At 38.0% G+C, this 12457-nt stretch overlaps 1 protein-coding gene across 1 annotated transcript in view; it reads right to left on the minus strand.

Annotated features, from left to right (window-relative positions):
* TRPM3 (transient receptor potential cation channel subfamily M member 3) overlaps positions 1-12457 on the minus strand; it is a 436512-nt gene that overhangs the window by 50892 nt on the left and 373163 nt on the right. The window contains exons 11-14 of the mRNA XM_083817139.1: positions 11642-11776; positions 9035-9085; positions 2457-2597; positions 1034-1063 (exon numbers count right to left, since the gene is read on the minus strand). Coding sequence (XP_083673265.1) covers positions 1034-1063; positions 2457-2597; positions 9035-9085; positions 11642-11776 — 357 coding nt within the window. The remainder of the gene's footprint in view (positions 1-1033; positions 1064-2456; positions 2598-9034; positions 9086-11641; positions 11777-12457) is intronic.

The raw sequence follows: 12457 nt of genomic DNA on the forward strand, positions 1-12457 counted from the left end.
TACAAAGATTGTGAAGGGTCTAAAGGGCAAGACGTATGAGGAGCAGCTGAGGTCCCTTGGTTTGCTCAGCGCAGAGCAGAGCAGGCTGAGGGGAGGCCTCATGGCGGCCTGCAGCTCCCTCACGAGGGGAGCGGAGGGGCAGTTGCTGAGCTCTGCTCTCTGGGGACAGCGACAGGACCCGAGGGAACGGCATGGGGCTGGGACAGGGGAGGGTCAGGCTGGGTGTTAGGGAAAGGTTCTGCACCCAGAGGGCTGTCAGGCACTGACCCCAGGGCAGTGGTCACAGAACCAAGCCTGCTGGATTTCAAGAAGCCTTTGGACAATGCTCTCAGACATGGGGTCTGATTTTTGTGTGGTCCTTGGTGGATCCAGGAGTTGGACTCGATGATCCTTGTGGGTCCCTTCCAACTTGGGATATTCTATGATTCTCTCTCTCTCTCTTTTTCCAGTTTTAGCTTACTTTTAGTATTTTATTTTATTTTATTTTATTTTTTTTTTCAGATGAGCTGACCTGTTCTGTGATGCATCTGCAGACAGCAAAATAAAAGTTGTAGTATAAATTAAACAAACAAGAAAACAACACTACCTATTTGAACTATCAGGGTAGACAGAAGCATCAACAAAACTGACGAAAATTTGACCCACAGAAAGATTTCCACACCAGTCTCTACAATGGCTTCATTTCTTTGAAATCTTTCTAAAATTACATAGTAATCTGACTGAATTACTGCATAGGCTGACAGATCGAAGCATTTTGTTTAACCTTTATCAAAATAAACCTGGTGCACGGAGGTGGCAGAGCCTTCTTTTCTTTTGTCTACCTGTTAGGTTTTTATTAAGAAATGTTTCTTAATCTGGCCCTTGCATAAACAAGTTATCTGGATGAAAATTACAACTGGTGTGGCACATTACTCATTAAAAATTTGAAAACAACTATTGGTGCCTTCATCAAAGTGAACTTAAATATTATCTGGATATTATTTATATTTGTCAAAGAAGAAAAAGACATTAAGATTTATCACAGGTCGCCTACCTCCATTCCCAACAGTTTCAGGGCTTTTGGCTGTACAAAAAAGTTAGAAAAATGTTATTTCTCCCAGAAGGGTGATGAAAAATTACAACTATATGTGTATATATACATACATGAGTGTGCAATGCAATGTATAACATATAGAGTATAAAATATGCAATATTTAATGTAAATAATCTCTATATAATGAAATGTAATCTAATATAATACACACATATAAATCAAATAAATAACTACACACGTGTTTAATTCAACCTTGAGTTTGACCCTATTTCACCAAAACAAACAACAGAAGACATACATATGGATTCAGATGTAAATTCCAGCTGGATTGTGTCTGTTCTAGTAGAATGGAAACAGGAATTACTGCTAAGAGACACTAGCATGAGAGAGTTTCTGAGGAGTGCTTCAGTGTTTTGGCCATTTACCTGGCAATCTTTTATTGATACAAATCTGCTCTATGTGTTGCGTCAGTGTCTGTGAAGTCTCTACTTAAATGCTTTTCTTAATGGAATATGACTAAACGAAGGAGGTCTCTCCTGGCAGCTTTGGTTACTACTCTTCCTCTCAAAAGTGAAGTATGAACATGTAGGGAAAGAAAGAACCCCCTTGTTATGTGTTATGGCTGTAAATTTTCCTCAGTGCTGTTGCTCTTTATAGTGACTTTGAACAATATTCAGTAGTGTGTGTTGCTAAAACCTGGACTGAGGCATGAAATGAAAAAGTGAGGCAAAAATAGGCAAAGAACTACAAATCTTGCTGGCAACAGTTGATCAGAATTTCCTTCAAGTTGGATTGGGTCAGTGGCATTATTATTACAATAATTATATTTTATGCTTTAGAAAGATAATAAATTTACTTTGGATTCAAAATTTTGAAACCTATCAAGCAAGAAAACTCCAAAAAAATCAGAATGGTATTTTTGCTATGATCTCACTGACTTAGCTGGAGACACATGCAAACAGTAAAGCCTGTTCTGAGTTACGGGTTTCTTTGCTCTTCTGGCCACAATCAAGAGGATGAGTCCTGAGACAGGACATGAATCTATAAAAAAACAAGTTTTCTCAAGTCTAACCCAGGTGCCCTGTGGTATTGTTGGTACAAATCAACAGACTGGTCTTTTGAAAGCTGTGGATACTGATAATTACAGATTTTAAATCCAGGGGAGGCTGCTTTATGTCGTGGTCTCACCAGGGCAGCAGGACAGCTCAACCCAGTAATTTTTTCATTAAACTCATAAAAAATGCAGCTGACCTACTACAATGCATTTCAGTGAAATAGCTGCTATGTAAGTAATGGAAATGAATCTGTAGCCTGAATAGTGTGTGCATGCAGATTCCCCCCAAAGCCTGGAACCATCCAAGAAACTGTTGCAATCCCTGCCAATGGGTGCAGTCATACAGAAGAGAAGCAATTTGTTCCTTACCCTCTTGGGGCCAAATAAATTGTGGTACAGTGTTCTGAACCGTTTTCGGGTGTAATTGCAGCGATATGCTCCTCCCATCAGGTACTCTATCACCAAGCCAATATCAATCAGGCTAATTCGATAATCAGGAGGTAAATTTCCCTGTAACAAAAATAAGTAGGATTGTGGGGGTGGGAGAAATCATTATTACTGGCATTGTTAAATATACTTTATAAAGATGTTAGAATGAAATAAATTAAAATAGTTAAAAAAAATAATGTATTATTATACTTGTTAATTAATTCACCTTAAAATAGATCCAACCGAAACCTGGATATTCTCGCTTGGAAAGAAGACACAAGTTAAATAAGAAGGTGAAGAACTTGTTGATAGTAACAGAAGATAGCGTCAGTACACAGTGCTCATATTCTTCAGCTGGGAAAACAAGGAACATGACTGCAGAACAAAAAGCACGAGGATCAGCGCACTTGAAAGGTCAGGCACAGTTGCCAAGCCCTAGCCTTGCAGGACAGCACCTCTGCTGCACCACCTGTCCCTCACATCTCTTGTCCTGGCATCTCACATCTCTGTTGGCATCCCTTTGCACTGCCTCATCTGCACTGCTGAGCCACTGTAAAGTGACATTGTGCAAAACTGATAGCTTGCATGAAACCAGCTTATACATGTGATCTTCTCATCCTGAAGTGTTTCCTTGCCACATTCCAGGAAAGGAAGGACAGTGAGGAACAGATACATTAGCTACTCTAGAAGACTTACACACCAGTTCTGGGGATGATGTGCAAATAGACTGCTATCATTGCTTAAATTTCACGCATATTATGAGGAAAATGTATGTATAAAAGTGAGTATGAAAACTGTAATAAACAAAATATCTATGGTTAATTCTTTGGGGGGTTGGTCAAGAAGAAAAATATAGGACTAGCAATTTTCCTAGATGGGCCCTCCTTGAGCTCCCAAAGTATTTTACTGAAAAATCCTCTAAGCACAGTAATCCTGCTACCTAAATTCCAGCAGTGCCAAGGAGATTGTTTTCCAGAAAGGTGAACTGTGATTGTGACAAGGGTCATTAGCAGGATCCTGAAATATATTTCTACATACTCACTCTTCTACTTCTGTTCCATTCTTATCTTCTGCTAAATATAATATGAATATACTCTGACTTCAGCATGCACCTTTCATTTTGAAGGGAAACAGAACTGTAAATACATTCATATCCACTCTGTGAACTCCCTTACAGATATCTTCCTTCTCTTTTTTGTTGGGTCTGGAAATGGCAACACTGGTTTGAGTTCTGGGATATACATGGCTTGCTAAGCTATGAAGAAAAACTTCAATAACAGGTTGTCTCTTCTGCATTTTAGTTTGAGCCTTTGAATCAAGTGGGTATTTTGGTTCTCTTGGAACAGTAAGTCTGACAAGACACCTATCAGGCCAGAACAAATTCAGAGTGGGCTGGTCTCAGTGATGCGCTGATGCTCTTGGGGCTCTCTTGCAACGGAAGACCAAAAGCCCAGCAACAGCACTCCTGCTTTTCTGTTTCCCCATGGAAACTCTGCAAGGCAAACTGGTCCATTTTCAGGAGGAGAGGATTAATGGGGAGGGGACACACCCAAACCCAAATTTACCTCTTTCTGTAAATCATTGCCACTGAATTTTTTGGACAGCAGTTCATGGTTCAGCAAGCAGTTCCCTACTGGAAAAGAAGGCATGATTCAGAAAATTCTGAATAGGTCACCCAAATCTGGAGATCTCATTAAGGACCGTACAGATTTACAACTCGGTCCTGTATGTCATAGTGCAAGAGATGTGGCCACAAATTAAAGGTAGAAAGAGAGGTAAGTAGTCTGTTTGTGAACTGCAAGTGGTAGCTTTGGAAAAAAAGAGAAAATTACTCTAGCAAAAAAAAATAATTTTGCAGTCAACACTGCGGAAGAACCAGGAAATTGTAATTTTTTGCTTCAAAATTATTCAGTCCACTTTAATAAAATAATCACATTTCCTATAATGATATACAGCACAGATTACAGTTAGCCTGTAGCTCTTTTTATGTGATCATCAAAAGAAGGTTAATAATTCACATGAAGCAATTTTATGACTGCCTTGTCTTGCTGGAAATATCTGCATGTCTGCCTGGCTTCTCTGCAGATTTGCTTATTAGATTCAGAGCAGAGAGGCACTAATGGAGAGCAGATGGCACCTGGTTCTGCAGAAGAGATGAAATGGATGCAAAGATCCTCCTTCCTCTTCTACTTCAGCCAGGAAAAGAGAGCTTATTTCAGTCCCTGCTCACCCTGCTCACCTGACAGCATGCTGAAAGGCTGAGGAAGTAGAGAGAGAGGTAGCACTGTGGTGCACTGGCACTGGGTTGAAATTCAAAGAGATGTAAGATCAAGCAAATTTAGTGGCAAAAGGTGAACTGCCAACTATGTTTCAGTGCTGTCACTTGGCATATCCTTTTCCAGTCTTCCTACTCTTGGCCAGTCTGATGGGGGGAATATTGCTATGGTTTGCAGGACTGCATATTTAATCAATTTATTTGAAACCAGACATTTCTATTCTGAACAGTTTAAAGAAAAATCAACATAAATCTAAAGTTTTAACCCTGCTATGTTTATTTGTTTTCCCAAATATTCTCCCCTTTCCAGAATGCTTAAGACAATGACAATTTTTTTTTTCTAGAACAAGGTTGAAGTCCCTAGCAGAAGTGGGAGTAAAAAAGACAGAGTTATAGTTCTTCAGCAGACTCCTGTTGTCTTAATATAAGAGACTGAAACTGAATGTTCCGATGTTATTAGCTTGAAAAAAAAAAACACAACAAAAAACCCCAACAACTGTGCAAGTAACAAAGCACAACAGGATTCAGGCTGCATCATGCATTACAATGTGTGACTTTCTTGATTATTCAGAATGGCAATCAGTTGTTCTGATTTCTGAAATTTCATAAAGAGATTTAGATACAAAAAAATCAATACAGTTACTTTAATGAAAGATGCTCTTAAACCTTCTAGATAATACTGAAACACTTTGCTACAGAAAACTCCTAAAACCACAGCAGATATATATGTTTTATGCAGACATACTTGTAAGTATGGCTCCATGCTAATAAACATAGAATTGCTTTTCCAAAGTGAGCAACCCTAATAAAGCCAATTGGACTAGCCTTGTCTCAAAGGGGTATGCATATACCAAAACGTCTGCTGTACCAGTAGACACCTCGAACTACTCTAACAGTGGTGATCTGCCTATACACAAAACACACTGGTGCAAGTGGGCCAGAACACCTCCAAGAACAGCAATAATTTGGGTGGGCTAATTCCAGAACAAACAAGGTGGTCAGGAATGACAGAGGAGAAGGTTTTTTTTTTTTTTTTTTTTTTGGGTGTGGTGAAGGTGTGATAACTACCCCAGTTAATAATAAGTTAAACTTTTAATGCTGAGACAAAATTTTTAGTGCTAATGCACTATTCTTTTCCTGAAGAAGCTTTAGTGTTTTTTTCACCTCGTGCATTTTTATGTTCAACTGATATAAACCCTCTGATTTTGCATACTGAGGAGCAGATAATACTTTCAAAATTCTGTATAATACCTGCTAGTTATCTGGAAGAGTAGACAGTAGTGGCAGTCCAAAATAAAGGACTTTGAAAACATATGCTACCCCACAGTGAGATTAAGACATATTTATTATGTACCAGTTTTGAATTAAAGAAGAAACTGATCTGTTAATTTTCACTACTCATTAGCAAGTTGTCAGCAAAGGAGTTTTTCTTTACAAGCAACCTGTAGAGGGCAATGTCTGCTTTTGAAAATGATGACAGGCACAACCAGTATTCTTCCTTTCTCTGAATGCATCAGTTTGTACAAAGAAGGGGAAAAGTCAACCGTGTGGGTTAAATTCTGTACCCCTGACAGAAGATGTCAAAAAGGTCATGATAAAAATGAGGCCTCGTACATAGTTATGGAACTGGGAGGATCAAAAAGAGAGATGAACACAGTTCTCTCTAAAGCAGAGCCATTAAGAAGTAATTTGCCTGATGAATTGACATATCTAGAATTTAAGTCCTCTGATTATGGTAAATTATTTAAGAGTCTTTCTCTGGGCCTCTGCAATTTGCTGCCTAGGCTGACAGTCTTCACAGCAATTTGCATTCAGGAATCCAAAGAAGAAAATAAATATTTTATTTTGTAGTTTTATATGTTTTTGTGTGTATTCGTGCATGCCTGCATGTGCATTCCCAGGGTATGTGAATGTGACTTCTGTTGTGCAGCTTCTTTGTGCTGATAAGCAGACCGAGTGGTCTTTCAAAAACCTCCCAGTGATTTTTATAGCTTTGTAATAAAGTGACATTAAATAATACTTCTATAATTTGTAAGCAGCTCTTTTCTGATTGATAATTCACAATTACTTAGATGAAAATAACTTTCAATAGCATGTACCTTTGTGCATAATGCATGTTTTATTGGGATGCAGGCATAAAAAAGTCACATAGTATGCATGTCCTTCAAGTGTTGTCTCAAGGTGACACACTACATGGTTGTATTTATGATTTGTGATACTGTAATTAAATCTGAGAGTTTAGGTACCTGGCTTCAATATATATATATATATACTTTTATATATTTATATATATACATATATACTAGTGTATATCATACTCAAAAACTAGCATCAGCAACATGGTCTAGTTTTCATGCACAGTGGGCCACTTAACTGTCAAATAGCAATGTCCATTAAGAAGTTATTTCCAAGATGGTGTTTTCATTTAAACTGGTGTCAGATCTGCTGACAGATTTACAGCTTGGTTGACTGGTGAGGTATCTCATTGCTCGGGTACAGGCTTTAGTGAGCCGTCACATTTTTTCTTGTGAACTGTAGTTGTTCCTCATCACTGACAAAATAAGAAATACATCCACAGAGGTGCAGTATTCTCTGAAGAAGGTGCTGGGGGGCTACCACAGACTATTTATTTTCAAAGCCCTTAACTATATTCTAATAACACTGCATGTTGTCTTCACATAGTGGGAATTACTGGAGACTTTAGATGTGGATAGAGGAAAGAAAGATGCATTTAAGGAAAAAATCACTGTCACCTAATATCTAGCAATCACTGTGGACAAATAATGTTGTTAAGTATAACGTAAGTACATTTAATGTCAATGCCTATCAATGTACACCTACAAGTAATGATCCTATTTGACTATTTTCATTTTTCGAGAGCTCCTTAAAAATACATCTTTCCTTATTGACTCAGATAAAGATGATACTATTTAATTACTCAATATACAAATTGTTATGGCTTTGAAGAAGGTCTTGGAAAGGTGATGCTGGGAGGAGTTTGAAAAGTCTGTTTTAAAGCAAAGAGACGAACACTTGTTTCAAATTCTTAAAGCATATTTAGTAACAAAAGAAATTAGTTAACTTGGAGAAGCAGACAGTCTAAATGTGTTCCAGCTTTTCTCTGCTCCAGCCAAGGGACTGTGTTCATGAGAACAGTTTTGGTTTCTTCTGTAGACATTTCACATTTTTTGATGTCACTTAATATACTATATAAGTGAACAGTACTGATGCCATGTAACACGCTAAACGAAGAAAAACATCAGAACCTCTCTAAACATCACTACTGATTATTCCGTAGCATTATTTAATAGAAAGATGAATTCTTAAGCATTGCCACTCTCCTTCCCTATTTTCTTTCAGTTCTGCTCAGCTACCAGTGACAGAAGAAAACACTAAAAGCTGTGCTTTTACAAAAATTCTCCATTCCCTTCTCTCTAACTATTCCCATGTACAGAAATCTGCCCTCTCAAGTACACCAGCCTTGATGTCTGAGTTACACAGTGAACAAGGTTGCAATCTGCACATGCTTGGGAAGAATATCCAAGCTGATAAAGTCAGTTACAGGGTAAATCTCCTTACTTGATCCTTATATTTAAAGGATGACAGACTTTTATTTATTGCTGCTGCTGTAACACTTTTAATCCTGCACAGCAAATACCTAAAGTTTTTTTGGTGTCTCCTCCCTGTCGCTATATCTTTCTATGTTTCTGCCCTACCCTCTTAATGGCTCTTTATAATTCAAGATGCTGGAAATTAACTTGATAAGGGGACAGAGAAAATTTGTGCTATCTTTTTTTATATGTTTCTTCTGAGGAAGACAGCTACATCATACCATAAAACACAGAACGAGGAACCATTTCAATGAACTAGGAACCAACACAAAGGTAACAGTTATTTCACAGACTCAAAAATTAACAACATGAAAATTAGCTTTGATGACAGTTGCAGGTATGGAAAAATACAGATAACAGCATAAATCCACAGGGTATACAAGAGCCTACAATCCTGCTAGCAGAAGCACTATAACCCAAGCATCTAAGATCACAGCAAAAGCAAGCCCAATAACTTGATAATTGTGCATTGTATGCAGAAAGTTAATATTCAGTACAAACAGACAAGACATTCTGTAACAGCAGGGGAAGGAGAAGGTTCTAACTGAAAGCTCATGCAAAACAGAGATTGTATCTAGCTACAGAAAGCAATCACGACATTACTTCCAACCTACCGTCTACTGGGCTCTTACCTTTTTGACGTCCCTGACTAGATGATACAGAGTGTTGGATGGTCCATGTCTCTGTAAAGGACAAATACAGAAGAATAAAATAGTTTTGCGCTGTCCAAGGCCATGCAAGATATAAATGCTGAAACAGCTGTCTCAGTTTAGTAGCTTAAGAACCAGACAACTGAGAACACTTTAAATATAGTGTCATATGTATATATATTTTTTTAATCAGTTAAAAGTGTAGTGTTTTGACTGGCCTTTTTTCACACAAAACCCTTCGGTAAGGAAACCAAAAGAACTGCCATACTACATCAAATCTAAGGTCCTAGTCATGCAGAATAGTCTCTAGCACAATGTGCAGAACCTCTGGATGAGAGTGGAAAGAGGAGCAGCAGGTCAGGCACCAGCCCTCCTGTGCTCAGCATCTCCACTTCCACTGTTGTTGAGTCAGAGAACCTCTGGGCCAGAGGCTGCATCTGTGTTGTCTCCTCTGACAGCAACTAATAGTACATAGATTCTGTGAATTTGCCTAATCTTTTGAATCCTGACCTGACACGCAAAGATCTCGCAGGAATGACTCCCACAATTTTATTTGCATTTTGTGTGGAGAAGTACATTGACTTCAGTTGAGTATTTTCAGAGATTTTAGTAGGAGGCCTCCTTAGCTATGACTGGCAATAGATGACACTATTGCATATGTCAGTGTTTCCATACATACACTGCTCTGTGCTTATCAACAGAATTTTAGGTACCCCAATCACTGAATGTGATGAGACTTTTCCTGCAATTCTTCATGAACAGTTTCAAATTTGCCAGTCCAAAGAGATGCCAAACCACCTGCACGTATTGTCCCTTCAGTAGTCTCTGTCACGTCATCTCTAAATAGACTGCATAACAGTGATGCTTGCATAAGCTCTTGAATCAACCATCTTTTGTGGTGAAAACAGACCATGTATTACTACTCCTCTCTATACGTCAAGCAGCTTTTAAGTGCCCCCCTTTTCTTCTATGTCATGACAGCCAAATTTCTTTAATAACCTTTGAGGATGAACATTATTAAATATTTTTTGGAAACATAGGTGTATGAAGTAGAACTTCCTCATTCTTCTGCATGTTGACTTCGAAATTTGTAATAAACGTTTAAGGTTTTGCATTTTCCTACAGAATCCATGTATAATTTCTTTTTTCTTGACATAAAATTGATCCGTGTCCCTGTTAATTCTATTCTTTATTGTATTTTTAGACATCTGCCATGACAAAAGTCAATTTCACTGGTCTGTAGCTTCCCAAGTCACTCTCAGGGCTCTAATTGAAATTAAATAGTTTTTATTTGGTCATTTTCTGGTTTTGATGCTGAGGCTACCATGGATACATGCTTTTTATCACACTTGCTAGCTTAGGGATTTCACAGGTAAGGTCTTTTGGAATTCTTGCATGAATAATTTATGGTGATTTCTATGGCTCACATAAAATTTGTTCTAAAAGGTCTTATTTTAGATGTTGAACATTAAACTTTCCTCAGACGTACTCCCTATAGAAACTCACCTTGGTTCAAGTAATACAGTGCTTATCTTTGTGACAAGAAATCTCATAGGCCTTCTGTTCTTAGTATATAGATGTCAGATATTTGGCAAGATTTAAGTGATCAAAGATGGGACATTCTGGCTATATGTTGGCATAAGTACTTGTTCCTCCATATTTTGCTTGAATTTAATGAATTCTCACATTTGATATTTTTGAAAGACTGACTTCTGGTCACCATCAGTACAAAACACTTCTGGATAATAGCCCAGTGTGGAAGCTTATGGTGGCAAGGCTTTGAAAAGGACTGGCAAAACAAAACTTTTTGAAAAGACCTATGCACTATACCATGGCCTCTTTTCCACAGACAGAACCTGTAATCCTAAAACTTAGGCAAAGCTTGAAGAATTTTTTCCATACCACTGTACCAATTCAAAGTCCTTTGTTTCTCTCAATAGGCGATTATGATCTCAATGCCAGAATGTGTTTTAGAGCTGGGAACTCAGAAGCAATTTGAACCTGTGCAGTTTTATGTAAGGTAAAGATATAAAACTTGCAAACAGGCTTTTAAACATCAAAACTGTAATTTTTCGAACATTCTGTGAAGACACAGGTAAGTTCTTCACTGTAAAGACATGTGGCCCTCCTCAAATCATCACATTACACCTTTAACTTCAGAATGTTATCCCAATAAGTCTTCTATCATTTGTTTTCTAGTGTGTGATTTTGATTAACCTTTGCAAGATTTTTCAGGGCTTGTACACTTATGAGTCATGTATCACAATCATAGAGGTCCCAGCTTGCTAATTACTGCCTTCCAGCCAGTGCTATTTGCCTAAGTCTGAGGTCCATCATATTGGAAGTACAATGACCAGAAATCAGCCAGTACCATGCGGGGCTTAATCCAAGTTTCATAAAGTATGTACAACAGTTCAGGTGGGTAAGACACAGTGAGTTCCATTATGTGAGAGACAAAGCTCAGAGAAAGCGTGGACTTCTAACACGGAAAATTTCTGCAGCAGATGTTGGCTGCCTTGTTGTTGCAATATGAGTGGGGGCTAGAACAATGAATACAGAGTAAGAAAATTTGCCTTAGGTTGGCCCTACCGTATTGTACAATTCCTCTAGCCGGGAGATGGTGAGAAACCGATGCATGCTTACTCCATTTTCTATGAGTAATTTCACAAAATCCACTCTGTCCAACACCAGTGCATCCAGCATTGCTTGCTCAAGGGAGCCCACCTGCAAAGCAAGTGATTATTTCAGGCCATTCCTGGGCATCACAGGCCATATCCGGCTTGTCATGTCACTCTGGCACAAGCAGGGAAACGTGGCAAAAATTGTAAGGTTTTTTTTTTTTTTTTGCTTCACTTAAAATGAGGTAATCACAGTTTTAGTCTGTATTGGTTTCTCTGATTCAGGGCAGCATTTCAGAAATGAGTGTCAGAGTGTTAAGATTAACATACTCTAGGAAATCCAGATAAGGAACAAGGAATCAAAACATAGTAAACTGGTGATAGTACCTCTCCACTATTCAGTATCTCATTATTTTCTTTATATCATTCTTTCCTGACAAATATTTTGTTTATATTGTGTATATTTGTTATGTATACAAACACTCACTTTAATTCTATCTTTACTAGCTTTTTCCTCAGTTTGTGATGTTGAGACTCAAGGAAACTTTGACGCCCAGGAAGTGGAAATAGTTTCAAAAATAGCATTTCTTTGAAGGTCCAAATGCAAGAGGTCTTCCTATACATAGCCTCTCCTTTTACATCACTTTCAGGCTAGCGAGAGGTGGAGGGATGAGAACGTACTTCATGCTTTCAGCTTCTAGGTTGCAAAATGATTGCATTTTGCAACATTTATTTTTTTATTGTTTTATTTTATTTATTTTATTTTATTTTATTTATTTTATTTTAT

Source organism: Anser anser (genome assembly GCF_964211835.1).
Source record: "Anser anser genome assembly, chromosome: Z".
Lineage (NCBI taxonomy): Eukaryota > Metazoa > Chordata > Aves > Anseriformes > Anatidae > Anser > Anser anser.